The sequence below is a fragment of the Oenanthe melanoleuca genome, chromosome 6 (assembly GCF_029582105.1).
Source record: "Oenanthe melanoleuca isolate GR-GAL-2019-014 chromosome 6, OMel1.0, whole genome shotgun sequence".
NCBI classification, from domain to species: Eukaryota; Metazoa; Chordata; class Aves; order Passeriformes; family Muscicapidae; genus Oenanthe; species Oenanthe melanoleuca.
The window spans coordinates 26030797-26045774 of record NC_079340.1 but is presented as its reverse complement, the minus strand read 5'-3'; the positions used below and the strand labels follow the sequence as shown (position 1 = coordinate 26045774).

The following is a 14978-nucleotide window of genomic DNA, read 5'->3' as shown; positions in this document are numbered from 1 at the left end:
ATGCTGCTGTAATGGATGTAATGGATGTGACTTTTTCATTGCATTCCTTTTATGTTGTGCAGCCTTGCCAGGTGATCTATCAAGTTTGCCATGAATCTGTGGAAAGGCTGATCCAGTATGGCATTCTGCTGGTGGCTGAGGTAAAGTGGCAGAGATACTGTAGGAGTAGTGTACACTGTACTATAGGTGGCTTATGCTTGGTGGTGAGACTTGTTGTAAGTATATGTTGTTACTGAAAGCTTGTAACAATGTGCCCAGGACCAAGACTGCTTCATTCCTGTTCATAAGCCTCAGACAGTTGGGTACAGCCAGCCTGTGATGTTTCATGATGTTTCAGTGTGTAATTTCATTTTTCCAGTAAGGCTACTAAGGAAGACGTGTATTTTTTGTACTGTCTTGAAACTTTTGATTTATTTTATTATTGAAGCCCTTTCAAATGTAGCATAGCTACATCCATAGCTATTAGATTTTTACTTTCTACTCTACAGGAGTCAGGAGTCCAGACCTTTTGTGATTTTTTTAATTTCCTATGCATTGATCCCAGAATTACTGTAAAACTCCTCAGCCTGCAGTTTCAGGGCTGTAGGGGAATTGCTGTGTGGTCCCGTTTGCCAGAGGTGCACAGTGCAAAGAAAACCTTAGGAGCAGAGGCAGCTGATTCAGCATGTCTTTGCTTCATAAACTTCTTTTTGTGCACAGTAAATAAACCTTGACACCCAGGAGGAAGCAAGAGCAAAACCCAGTCTTTTTCACCAAATATCTCTTCTCTCTCCTTTTCTCAATGCTATAATTGAGTCTCACCTGCTTCCATCAAATACTGGTTAATAAATGCGTTGATTAAGTCAGATGAGATTATATAATAAACCTATTTCTTGCCTGGATTTGGAGTTTTACCTATTTACCACCTTGTTTTTTAAAATTTAAGCAGGATGATCAGGAGGATGTTAGCCCCAGTCTTACAGAACAGCAGTGGAATAAAAAACTCCCTGAGCCAATATCTTGGAGAAGTGATGAGGAAGATGAAGACAGTGATTTTGGAGAGGAGCAGAGGGATTGCTACCTGAAGGTAATATATTCCTTAGGCTACTAATGTTGAACTCTTAGTATTTTTGTACAGTCCACTTATCTCCTTCCCTTGAGGAAAACAGCTGGAGAAACATAAACCCTCTTTACAGGGAGGTGGGAGAGCATGGTTAGAGTCCTGAAAACTGATAAAGACTCAAGTATCTTGGTTTTTTTTAGTTTTTTTTTGGTTGTTTTTTTTTTTTTTTTTTTTTTTTTTTTTTTTTAATTTATTTTTTGGTTTTTTTTTGGTTTTTTTTTTTTTGTTGTTTTTTTTACATGCAGTCTAAAAGGGGCATATCCAGCTGGTATTTATATTCAGCCTATATATCACTTCATAGATTCCTTATGTTGATATATTACTAGTTTTCTCAGAGCTGACACAAACACTCTTTAGGATATCTTGTTAACACTTGGAAACTTCTGTCTGTCTCTGTGAATGTAGGGCAGCCCTTCTGTTGGCTGCAGAACAGTATGATGTCTTTAATTTTATCTTGGAAAAGTAGTAATACTCTGGAGGAGATAAAAATAGCATTGGTCTGTGTGCTGTGGCCCCACACTCGTTTTTGTATAAGTTTTTGTGCTTTTGTTTTTATTTTGTTTGCCATGTTATGCCTTGCAGGTCGTTTCTGGTTTCCACTGGTCTGTGTCACTGAACCTTTTGTTGCCTTTTCTTAGGTGAGCCAGTCTCAAGAGCACCAGCAGTACATCACTTTCCTGCAGAGGTTACTGGGACCATTACTGGAGGCATACAGCTCTGCTGTGATCTTTGTGCACAATTTTAGTGGTCCTGTTTTAGAGTCTGAATATATTCAGAAGCTACACAGGCACTTAATAAACAGGACAGAGAAGAATGTTGCTGTGTATGGTATGTTAAACTGGTTTTGGAACTGGTTTGATTCATTCTGTTCTTTCTACCACAAGGTAGCCCAAATTGGACTTCAGTTTGTTTATCTCTGGGTTTTCTCTCTTGCAGCTGAGAGTGCTACCTACAGTCACGTGAAAAATGCAGTGAAAGTCTTCAAGGAAATTGGAGTAAGTGTTTGGTGCTCAGAGCTGGCGACTGTTTAGTGTCATTTCAATAATGAGCACAACTTGGACATTTCAAGGGATCTGTTCAGTGTCAGTTTAAAATCGGTGAATGTATCTGTGGAAATGTTTTGTGAGTTTGGAGCATTTTGGTTTCCTTCAGGCTGAGAGCTGTAACAATACAAGTTGCAAAACAGTGCACTTCTTGCCCCTGGGAAGGCCTGTCTGGATGGCTGGGTGACTAGACATTTTTATTCACAGCAAATGAAGTTCCTCTGTTACACTCTGTCCCTGTTGAACAATATTGAAAGGCTGAGAGCATGTTCCGTGCTCAGTGACAGCTAAATTTAATTTTGAAGTCTACTTAAATCTTTGAAAAAGCATTAGATATTGAATTTTGGCTTAGTGGTGATTGATGCTCCAGAAGAACCATCCTTATACACCTTCAGTGTTCACCATGAGGATACAGGTGTTCTTTAAGATAAACATTCAATTTTGTACTTTACCACTAGTATTTTAAATTATAAATCACTCATCTCGATTTTCCAAGTGAAGTGTTTTTCTTTCATCAGACTGGCACGGCTTCCTGAATGCCAGATAAGATGCAGTGTTGCAATTTTGAAAGTTTTGACATTTAGGCAAAATGTTGCTGGGTATGGGTTTTGAAGTGTTTGCCTTTAAATTCTGATACATTGCATGATCCAACAATAGTTGGCCTAGTAAAGGTGTCTTCCTGTAGACTCTAAACAGCTGTGAGGAAAGCACATATTGAATCTGTCCTTTTCCAACAGCAGGATAAACTAGAATGAAAAGTGGAACTAGATAATGTTTGCTGGGCATCTATTACAGCATAGCATCTGAATTCTTATTTTTAAAGTGCTTACACTTCCAATTGGATGCCTTTGATTGCTTCTTTTGTCCTTCACTATTAAGATTTGGCTGTACTTATTTCTCAATTTCTTCTCTTCCATAACTGTTCAATATTGGCTTCAACATTGAGTAAATTCTAATAATACCTTAAGGCACTGCCTCTAAGCCTTCAAGAAGTAAAAAGAAAAAAGTCTTGTAAATGAGGGAAAACTTAGTATAGATCATAACATTCTAATCTCAGAAGAAAGGAGATTCCTTTAAGATGGTTATGCTTACATGTGTTCATGCTGTGCTTCAGGTTTTCAAGCAGACTCAGCAAAAGAAAGATGTCATTTTGGAACTTGGCACTACGTTCCTACCTCAGCGCAACAGGCAGAAACTACTGGAATTCGTCATGAGCTTCATGGTGTTATAGACCACACACAGCACCTTTGTCCAGGGACACGAGGACAGGTTTTGAGACTGTGGCAAAGCCTGGGGACATTTGCTAATCCTTCAAAGTATAAGGTGCCACTGTCTGGGTAAGGCCTTCTTTGACTTGAACTACTGGAAGACAAGTGCCTTCTTACGTGTGCATTTATGGGTTTCTTACAGTCCCAGTCCTGTTGTAATACAGCGAAACTCAGATGACACTTTCGATACAAGTAATTAAACATGTTGCAAAAAAATAAGATAAATTATTAGAATTAGATTTAAAAAAAAGTTTTATCAGTGTTACATTTTAAATGAACTTTTAAAGACTGTACCAGATGAACAAGTACAATATTGGTGTTCTGTAGCTAACCCTGAGATCTTGAGTTTAGTGGCAACACAGCTTATGGCTTAACCAAGTAACTTTCATTCCAATTCAGTTTTATTGTTTTAAATAAATGGTTTAAAAATTTTGCTTAGGTAGGCTATATACTTCATGGATAAAGCCATAGTTTTTCATAAGTGTTAACATAAATGCCAAAATTCTAATGAAAATTACAGGTACAGACATCTGAGAATAACTATCATGTAGCAGGTGATTGTTAGAAATATCAGCCGGCACACCTTGCACTATTAAAATTGTGTAGTGCAGTGGTAAATTGCACTAATCACTGCTGTCAGGAAGAATGTGAGAGTAGTGTTGTTTTTATTATTGCATCTGTCATTCAGCCAGATGAGTCAGGAGACAGTTGCCTGAATGTGAATATCTTGTAAAATCTTAGATTATTATTTAATTGAAAAAAAACCCATAGTAAGTTCAAGGGGGTGTTTTTTGTTTTGTTTTTGATTTTTTTTAATTAATAGGATGTCAGATTTTTTTTAAGTGGAGTATAGACTTGAGTTGGTGAAAAAAGTTTTAATTTTGTCCCTAAAAAATTTAGCAATAATTTCGTCAGTTGTTTGGAAACAAGTGTTCAGATTGTTTTCTGCTGTTGAGCAGACCTAAATTGGCATGAAGCAGTACCTGTAGAAACACAGAAATATAAACAATGTGCTTTTGACTGTGATCTGACTTAAAAAAAATTAATTCATAGGCAAAACTGAATGATGAATAAATTCTGTCCTATGGAACAGGACTCTGGTGTTGCAATTTGATCCTTTTTCATGGAGGGACTTGCACTGTAGATTTCATCTTCTCTTCATGTGAGGGCAGATTAGGTTGCAACCTGAAGTCCTGTATTTTAGTACAGCTGATTTAGCTGAAGCAATAACTTGGTGGTATGTGAAGATGGTTTGCTTATGAAATGTGTTTTCCCTCCTTTCTGCCTTCTAGATGAGGGAAATTAAACATTTCCTTTGCTGCATTACTTTGCTTGATTCTCACATTCTCACCTTGTGAGCAGAAAATCCCCCAAACTTCATCATGTAATCTCTGTTGCTTAACACAAACATGGAAAAGCATACTTGAATCCCAGCACTTGCACTGTTATGCCAGCACAAAACTGATGCACACAATTGGAGTTTGTGGCCAAGGAGCTTGCATTTGTACTACACATTTGTCAACAAGAATATTTCTGTAAATTTTTTTATTAAATGCTATTAATATTGGAAAGCTGCAGTTTATAGTTTATTAGCATTATACTGTTAGCACTGTGAGATGCATGTGTTTTGTCACTAAACCAGGTGCTCTACAACACTTAAAAAATTTCTGAACCAAAGCTACATTAATATGGATAAACACTGACCCTTGAGTCGCTTGTGTTCTTATGTCCTTCTGCTGTCTCAGCAGGACTGACTACATCACACATAATTTGTTTTGTGAAGGCTACCAGCTGTTTAGAAAACAGTTTCATCTCATACTCACTGATGTGCACTGTTCATCCACCTGATGAATTCTCCATACAATGTTTGTTGCTGATGGCTTCCATTTAATATAAAAAAACAAAATCTAGGTGCTTCTGAATAATGAGCTGTCATAGTTTACGGCACTTCAGCAAATCTGAAGTGTACTAACAGCAAAGATTGTACATGAAAAAAAAATTAAAAATGAAGCAATATGAAGCAAACAAAACTTGAGTCATTTTATTAAGAATGTTTTGCCAATGGAGGTATTAGTTACCATAAAACCCAGGAGTACTGTGGTCACTGGAGTGTTCTGGCTAGGTGTTGCAACTAAAATAATTTATGGCTTACATTAAAAAGAAATTAAAAAAATAAATCTGGTTAACATAAATCAATGAGTGGGTAATAATGCATGTGAATACACATTAATGGATACTTATATATGCAGGGGAAGGGGCACCTCTAAAACTGTTTTGGTTTTGTATGAAAAAAAAAGACCTGCATGTGATAGATTGGTACTATGAATCATATGCCACTGGAAGCCCTTGCATTCTGCAGCAAGTGTGTATGTATACGTGTATATATGCTAGTGTGTGTGTTCTGACACACAACATCTATGCTTTTTCCTGAAATTAAAGCACAGAATGTAAAATTATCAGGCTGTAACAGTCAAAAAGACTAAAACCAACACTTGCACTGTATTTACACCTTCAGTGTCTTCTGATTTTATTAACTTCTCATGTTTGCTTTGCTGTTAGAATTCCAGGTCGAGTTGATTTCAGTAAAGTTAACCAGTAAAAGAGAAAGGACTGGCCCTGAATTACCACAACTGTATTTTAAGACTTTATAAAGACTTACATGAGTCTCGTAATTCTTATGAGCATCATACTCAGGTGTGCAAATCTTTTTGGGCCAGTGTCTTTCATGCTGTGAGAAAACCTCTCCAGACACATGCTGGAGATGTCCCGTTTTTAGAGTGATGGAAGGGGAGCTTGCACTCCCTGTGCAGCTGCAGCTCCATGTGTTCACCTGCCCACAGTCTGGGCAGCACAGGCTGCACTCACACCTCTGATCAGGAAGCATTGGCACACACTTGCATTCAGCTGCCTGCCTGCTCCTCAGAGAAGTGCCCCAAGCACCACGTGGAAGAAGGTTGAGCTGGGAGGTGATGTAAGATACTGTTGTTTCTGTGTTTCTGTGCTGATGAGCCAGGAGCTGCTGACTGGAAATTGTTACTGTGTTTTACCTGTTATGTGTAATCTGTGTCTGTTGTAGAAGCACAGAGGTGTACTGGAGTCATTTTAATAAATTAAACTGTTTGCTAATATGACATTTAACAAGCTCTTCTAGTGTTCTTCTTATTTATTTATTTTTTATTTTTCATAACTTGCTGAGATAATTAATTCAATAATTTTGTCCCACTGCAGGTAGTTTCTGAAATGAAACCATTAAAATCTCTCTTTGTAGATGTATCTCTACCAGTGTGTGGCCTGGAGCAGAAACACTTTAAAAGCAGTTTGAGGTGACATCCCAACTCCTGAGCCACTGTTTTGTTACAAAGTGGAGGTGCCATTTTGCCTCTCTGTTCCCCCATCCCCACAAGATTCTTGTACATGGAGTTCTTTTGCAGTTCCTCTCTCTTGGGGATGTTTGTGTGTCATTCAGGAGCCTGGGATGGCTCTGATGCTGCAGACTTCCCTTCTTATGGTGATTTCAAGCTGACCTGGAGCATGATAAACACCTGCCAGCAATTGTGACAGCACTGGCAAATGTGAATTAATTGGAATGGGACTTTAATATAATAAAACCTGCATAGATGATCATTACCTAAATTGAGAAGGAGGGATGCTGCTTCACTCTTCAGGAAGAAAAAGTTCTAATCAGCTGATTCTGTAAGATGCCTCTAGCAATGTTCACATGCAAGCAAGGCTCAATTAATTGACAACTTGAGGCTGAAGCAGGAAGCTTAGAATTCAATTATTGTCAGTAGCTTGAATTAAACCCAATTCTTGTTGGTGATGACCTTATATGTTATTTCTGTAAATGTCTTTCTATTTCTCAGTCTTTTGAAATCCCAAATGTCAGATAAACACTTATCTCCAGTTTTTTCTTAATTCGCTTTTTCTACAATAAAAGCTTGTCATGCTTATTTAGAAAGATCGTTGCTTTGAGCTCTCTGCTTTGTTCTCTTATGGTACATCGTGTTTTCAGTAGCCCTGTGTTTTCAAGGTAAGATCCACATTGATCTTGAGTTGCTGCTTGAAACATTTTCTTTTCAGCTTTTATTTATAGATGTTCCTTGTGTTTTGCAGTGCTGGGTGAGAGTTATTTGCCTTATTTATTTTCCTGTAAGTTGGCCAACCTGTTAATGTAATTATCTAAAAGGTATGATCATAGTTGGTGCTATCTTTAGAATAAAGGACTTTCTGAAAAAACATGCAGGAAATGTTCATCACTGTGTATTGTGCCAGAGTTCAGGCCTGAGAGACCATAAACCCCAAAAAGATTTTTGACTTTCATCTGTCATAAAGCATTGGCAGTTAGAGAAACAAAAGCTATTTAATTAATTGCTGAGTAACTATTAGTTTTACAAATCTATGTGCATTTAATTATGCAGTGCAAAATTTCAGTAAAAGATGCATAGCATAATTGCTATTAGTAATTTGTGTGAAAAGGTTTGTCTTCAGCACAGTAATAGTGTTGGTTGTTAAACTGATAGTATTTGCAATGTCTTGGTCTCAAGTGTTTTCCAGAGCAGTCCCTGTGAGGAGGAAACCCAGACATGGAGATCAGATGATATGAATTAGGCTCAAAGATTCACTGAACCCGTGCATGGCCTTAAACATGTCACTTCTGATGATGTTCTCTGTTCTCTTTAGGAAGTAATTTGAGGAGCAACATGTGTACAGGTATGAAGTGGATTTTTTCCTCGAAACACAAGTCATAGCCAGAATGAAAGAATTTTGGAGCGGGATGATTACTATTAGGAGTGGACACAATTTTAGATCTGTTCTATGTCTTGTCTGTTCAGTATCTTCATTAGTGACCTTGGGAATGGAAGAGAATTTGCTCTTTACATTTGAAGGTAGCAAGGCCTGGGAGAGCCAGGTAGTCCCAAGGGTAATGACATATTTTGGAAAGATCTGAAGGCAAAAAGGAGAAAGCCATTCCAACCAGGGCAGTACAGTGCATTACATCTGAGAGAAGACAACTATGTACAGCCACAGGAGAGGAAATAAAGCAGCTGTGTAGTAATGCTTTGGAGAAAACTCAGTTTACTGGCAGAACACCAGCAGAATGTGACATAGAAGGGTCCTGCTGCCATGGAAAGGGCAGGTGTCATGTCATGATGCTCCTGCACATGAATGACAAACACAGGGCAAAACTTTGCAGTCCATAAGGTCTCAGCTGGGATACTGTGTTCTGTTTGAGGAGTTTGGCTTGAAGGATGCTGCAGACAAGATGGAAGGGGAAAAAAAAGTCTTCCCCTCAGCCCCTTGTATGGAGAAGAAAAGACTCTATATTATCACCTGGTTATGGGAGTACCCAGATTGGATAAAAGTAGTGAATTTAGTCTTTAGTTGCACTGAAAAGAACCAGGGTAGATAATGTAAAATATTTTTACTGTGAGTAAAGGGAAGTGCTGAGGTAGGTGGCCTGGGAGGGCTGATGTTTCCTTTTCCTGGGAAACACTGGGTCTCTGTCCCTGTTGGTTGGACCTTGCTGTGTGGTGGTGAGCAGAACAGACAGGTGAAGCTCTGCCTTCCTGCTCTGGACATCTTTCCTGGGCAAAGTAGAAATGGGTTTATACAGAAGCAAATTGGTCTGGCTGCTTTGGCTGGTGGTTTGGCTAATATCTTTATGTTTGAGATCAGGAGCAGCTCTAGTATGAATTATACTTCTTGTCCCTGTAATCATTGAGGAGGAAAATATATGAGGGTTTTATTAAGATCGTTCTGTGAAAATGTTTTCTTAGTGTTTCTGCTGGTCAAAAAACATATGGAGTGCCAGCAGGGAGCAGGAAAGGACTGGGGAAGAAATCAGATATCACATTGTCTTACTATGAGCCTTTTCACAGAGAGAGGTGTAGGAGTCTCCTACCTCTGCCAGTAAAATCCCTGGTGATTGGAAAAGGGGTGAGGAATCCTGCCCCTGGCTTTTCGTTTTCCAGGGTGTTCCTGGCAGATAACAATAATAAATTACAAATTAACCCTGTAATCTGTTAACAGTTTACAGTTTAACTCTGGCACTGCTTTGGAAATACTGAAAGCCAAGTGATATTTCCTGAGCTTTAGGTTTACTGCTGGCTTGACTATTGCATTATCTCAGAAGTTCAGGTTCCAGTGATTGTATCTACACAAAGAAAATAACATTTATAAATGCCAGAGAACTGACAGTGGCACTCTTTTAATGCATTTTCACTGGCAGAGTTTCCAGGATCCCCCCACAAAGTACTTCAGCAGCCTCTTTCAGAGAGCTCTGTGCTGTGTGAGGGCTGCTGTGTAACTGGTACCTGGGATGATTTGTTAACTGCCCACTGTGGTGTGTCTGTAAAACCAGTATCACACCTTTGATTGGGTGTTCCTCTTCAGATGAGGCTGAGGGAGGGCTGAGGTTTTGTTCCCAGTTAAACATTTGGTATATATGTGGAAAGTTTCAGGGGCTCACCTTATGGCCCTGTTAATGTACTTTTTTCAAATTTAGCTGAGCCTAATTTTAACCATAATGTTCAGCTCTTTTTAAATCAGACTTCCTCTTGTCTCTGCAGGATGGAGAAGGCCAATTAAACTATTACCTGTCGGAAGGCAGTAAAAGCCTTTTTCTGTGTTTAGATTTCCCCTTCATTAAACTTAATTATTGTAGTTCAGCACCTTTGCCTGCAAATCTCTCCCTTTGTCTCACTGCCTGGCTGGCCATTTATAGCCTCTAGTTTGTTAGTTAATCCTTAAAAAAATGTTTTTTAATTCCCCCCAAAAATAATTGCATGTAATAAAATGAATGTTTCCTTTTCTAGGAGATGAGGAAGTTTAAACACATTTTGTGTTTACAATTTTGTAGTACTTAGATATAATGTGATTTAATTCTGGTACTGGGCTTTAAAACCTCCTACATTCTTCCCTCAAACCTGCAGATTCTGTCCCTTTTACCCCAAAATGTTTCTGCTTGTCCAAGAATCTAGGAAAACTGGTTTAGATATTTGGAGAATTCCATCCCTTTACCAGCTGTAATCATTAACCCAAGTTGTAGTTTACAGAAGTCTGAAGCAAAGAAGCATAGAAATATTAGAAGCTGGTATTTCTGGATTTAATCCCAAGAACTGGGAGAGCAAACCAGGGCAGAAGGTTGGGTGGGTATGTTTTTGTCTTTTAATTGGTTTATATGAAATTATCCCTTTGTCAATGCAGAAGGCAGTAAAAATGAAAAATGTTGGAATCAGTGACACATGTAGTTAATTCTCTGAACTAAGTAAATTAAGTACAAATTGGTTATTAATAATTCAAAGGAAAATGCTAGATAAGAAATTGGAACAGCTTTTGTATCACTTTCAACCATTAAAAGATTAGTCTGAGCACAGCAATCCAAAGCTCCCTTATCTCTTATTAAAGCCTCTTTCCTTCACCTATTAAAGAATTAGATCTAAATGATGCAGCAGGCCTGAGACATTGCTGCTGCAGTAGCCTGATGTGTGGTGCCAGGCTGCAGGTTCAGCTAAGCTGGAAGGGGGGTTTGTACAGGAAATTTTGGGCATGCAGGACCTCCTGGGGGTAGCTGGCACACAGTGAGGCTCCTGGTCCAACTAGCTCAGGGTGATTTTCCTCAATACATTCTCTCTGTTTCTTCACTTCTCCCTGTTGCTGCTGTGTGACTACAGCAATGTCCTCTGTCCTCCCTGGGACACGATTTTTTTCTCCCAACTCATTCTCACACAAAGGGTTAACCCAGAGTCTGGTTGCTCACTGCTGTCTAAACACAAGGGAATTCTCTTTAAATTGCCTAAGAAAACACTCTTTCCCGACACTTTGCCTGCTTTAACATTCAGGCTGTATTTTTACAAATTGTGTCTCAGATCTATCACAGCCACCATGCAATTAAATAAAGCCAGACTTTCCAAAGGAGATATGTAGTTTCCACTTATGTCCATGGGTAGAAAAAATTCCTGATGGCTGTAAAACCGGATTAAGGACTTTGCATTTTAAACTTTTTTCCTTTAGAGAAGTGTTGTAATTTTGCTCGTAGCAGAACCCGGCGGAGCCCAGCTCCATCCCCGGCGTGTCCAGCAGATGGTGGTGCAGTTCCACCCACAGCTGCAGCTCCCTCTCAGGACCGGGCACCACCATCCCAAACCTCACTCCCCGGACTGTCCCGTAGAAACAAAACCTCGTTTCCTTGGCAGCCAGCTGCAGTATCTGCTGGCATAGGACTTCACTAGGAGTTGGTTTGATCTGTTGTGTGACTGATTTTTACAGTTTCAGGGGTCGGGCTGTGTTCAACACCTGACACAAACACCCCCTTGAAAGACCATGTGGAGTTTACTCCTCTTCAAGTGAAAATGTGCATTAGGACAGAAGCTCTTCACCCACCTTCCTGCACTCTCTGGTGCTGGCAGGCATTTAAAGAAATGAAACCATCACTCCAAGACCAGACCTGAGTATGGCTCAAGTTTGGAAGGATGCCAAATGGGTTAAAGATCTATAGGTTATAGGTTAAAGACCCCTGCCACTATTACTGTGTAAACCAACAGCTGTGGGAGGCAGAGAACTGGATCTTCTGCAAGGTGGGTGGAAAAGAGAGGGACTGGAAGTGCTGCCAGCTCAGCTTATCCCCCTTTGGATATAAACCTTCCTCTGGTGCAGCAGGGCAACTCCAAGACTTTGTCTGAGTATGGGTATAAGGTGTTATCACAGTATCACATCATCTTAATAAATATTCTGCAAAGCATTACAAGCTATAATTTAATTTTAGAGTATTCTGCAGGCTTTTCCTTGTGAAGATAACCTTCTTGATCTCAAGTGTCCCAGAAAGAAGTAATTAAAACACCAGTGAGCACGCTAATTCATCAGCACACAGGTTTTTTACTTAAAAACTTCCTGATGGTCTGTGTAGTGCAAAGCAGATTTGAACCTGCCCTCAATAGAAACTGAGGAGTCTGCTGAGTTTAAGAAATGTTTCAGGTGGGGGGACAGAGCTATTCACTGCTGCACAGCTCATGGTGTGGGGCTGCACAGGGAGATGGCTGGGGCCCTGCTGAGCATCTTTGTCCCAGGGTCCAGGTGGCTTTGTGCATCTCAGGAGATGTGACTCGTCTGCATGTCTTGACAAGACTGTTCATCCCAACAAATCCTGCTCTTTCCACTACCCTCTCCCTCCTTAGCTCCTCCCCAATCCTGTGTCCCCTGTTCCTAGGCAGCTGGCTTGAGGCTTTAATGGGAGCACTTCTGAAATTCTTTACCTTCACCCTCTCCATCCTTTTTCCTTATGGATTATTTTTCAGGCAAAGTCCCAGCTCAGCTCCCTGCAAAGCACCACTGGTCACTGTCAGGATGTTTCTAGATCAGAAACATGCTGGAGCTGGCACCAGGGGAGGAAAGTGAAGGCAAGAAGGGCCCACATGTGTGCCACACTCCAGAGTGTGCTGCCAAGGCAGCCACACCCCAAGGAGCCCTGAGGAGCCTTGGGAAGCCTTTCCTGAGGGGCTGGAGGATGTCAGCATAGCTGCCTATGATAGCCTCAGGTTACTTGCTGAATTACACCACATGCCATTGAATCATCCCACATTAGACAAATCCATGGGCTTGATGATTTCCCTTTTCCAGCACAGCTGAGTGGAGATGCAAACACACACACAACACTCTCACTTTATAATTTTCCTCTGCATGGTAGATGTGACCTGGAAAACAAACACGTTTCCCTGTGGGCTGTGATGTTTCTGTGGCTGGTGTTTGTGTTTGGCAGCTGTAACACATCCCTTCCAGTCCAGTGCCTCTGCTGTTGTCACTGTGATCCCCACTGCATCTCTTTGGTAGTGCCCTGCAGCAGGGTGGGATTGTTTCCACTCTGCTCCAGCCTAGTTGAACAGTGCTTTATTTCTCTGCTGGCACCAAGAGCTGTTTGCAAGTGAGGCAGAGGTAGAAGCTTGACATCGTTGAGAGGCCTCAAGAGCCCCAGTCTGGTCTGATCTGGTTGTGGCTGTGCTTGGCAATTTTAAGAAATGAGGTTCTTCAGACAGTTGGAATGTCTGTCTTCTTTTCCAGACAATTTCCATCCAGCTTGCAGAAGGCAGGGTGATTGCAGATGCTCTAAGGAGCTCTCCTGCCATCACAACATGATTCAGCTCTGGATGCAGCAGTCAGGGGCAGAGCTGCCCACGCTGGCCAGCCCCCAGTGCCCTTGGATCAGCTCCTGCCCCAGCCCCCTGTGCCTCTGCAGACGTCAGGGGCTGTGGGAAGATGTCTGGTGAGGTGGTGGTTAGAGGAGACAGAACATGGATTCACAGGAAACAACACTGCACTGGGTTTGCTGTTGGTGCCCTGCCATCCTTTACAAGTATAAATAGGTTATCCACTCTTTTTAAATTCCCTGTGTTACAGGCTTCTGGGCATTGACTGTTTCCACACAACCCATAGGGGACACAATTGCTGCTGGAAAATGAAGGGGAAAAATGAGTCTTTAATTTGACCTGCAATATCAGAGAATTTGAAAAATTGTGAGTGTTTTTACAGAGCTCTTATATCATCACCCTTTTCAACTGAGCATCCTGAATGCTTTATAAATATTAATTAAGTCTCATGTGGCTCCTCTGAATTACGTAAAGACAGAATTGCCTCATCCATCAGGAGAGAGGATTCAGAAACTGCTTAACAATTTGAGACACCATTAAACGACACCAGTTCAGTGAATAAGAACCTAACATGCACTTGAAACTTCTGGGTAGGAGAAAAAAATGAGGCAACTGGACTACATTTTTCCACTCTTGCAAAAAAGTAGTGTTGGGTCATGAAGGGCTACATAAAGATGTCTCTTTCTCCTCTTCTGTCTCTCCTCTTTGTGGGGAAACCTCATCTCCCTGGGTAAACTTCATCTAAGTGTAGGGTTTCAGAAAGGAGGAACCCAAAGGGAAAATACTCATAAAATCCTCATCCCTTCTCTCTCTCCTAGGATGTTATTGATGGCTGACACCAGGAGCTGCTGGAAGAGAGGGCTGGTCCAGCAGGGTGGAGATGCTGGGGTAGGGCAGGAGCTCAGGGAGCTCCATGGGGCAGTGCAGAGCTGGGGCAGGATGGTGAGGCCAGGCATGATGTGTGAATCTCCTTGGACAGCAGAACAGAGGGGTCTGAAGCACTGCCAGTGATATCAGTGTGCAGGGGATGCTGCTTCTTTGGGGAGGAGTTTCAAGATTATTCCTCAGAATCACAGAGGCTCACCCAAAGAGATGAGCTCAGAGCAAACTGCAGGCCAGTTACATTCCATGAGTTAGATAAATCACTTACCACAGCCAGCTGAAGAACTTGGGCTTGAACTCTGGGTAATTAAAACACTTAACTCATAGTACAGACTGGCTTTTAATGCATTCAGAGAGCCATCAGATATTTACTCAAATTTCTCATATCCTACTGCAATTATTCTCACTTTCTTTCTCAAATGCTTGAGAAAGGTACTGGATTTTTTCTTCAGCTGGACTTTTTCAGCTTTGTCTTCTGAATCCACTCTGGATAAATATTTTCTCAGAAGACAACAGACCAGGATAAAAATAAAGTACAGAGTAA

At 40.7% G+C, this 14978-nt stretch overlaps 1 protein-coding gene across 6 annotated transcripts in view; it reads left to right on the top strand.

Annotated features, from left to right (window-relative positions):
* GPAM (glycerol-3-phosphate acyltransferase, mitochondrial) overlaps positions 1–6554 on the top strand; it is a 30355-nt gene extending 23801 nt beyond the window's left edge. For 4 of the 6 annotated variants that reach the window (XM_056494698.1, XM_056494695.1, XM_056494697.1 and 1 more), the window contains 5 exons: positions 63–140; positions 926–1066; positions 1741–1930; positions 2039–2097; positions 3260–6554. In XM_056494698.1, the coding sequence (XP_056350673.1) occupies positions 63–140; positions 926–1066; positions 1741–1930; positions 2039–2097; positions 3260–3376 (585 nt within the window). In that variant the 3' untranslated portion in view covers positions 3377–6554. The remainder of the gene's footprint in view (positions 1–62; positions 141–925; positions 1067–1740; positions 1931–2038; positions 2098–3259) is intronic. The other 2 variants (XM_056494699.1, XM_056494694.1) reach the window with 1 other exon arrangement.
* The last annotated feature ends 8424 nt before the right edge of the window (positions 6555–14978 follow it).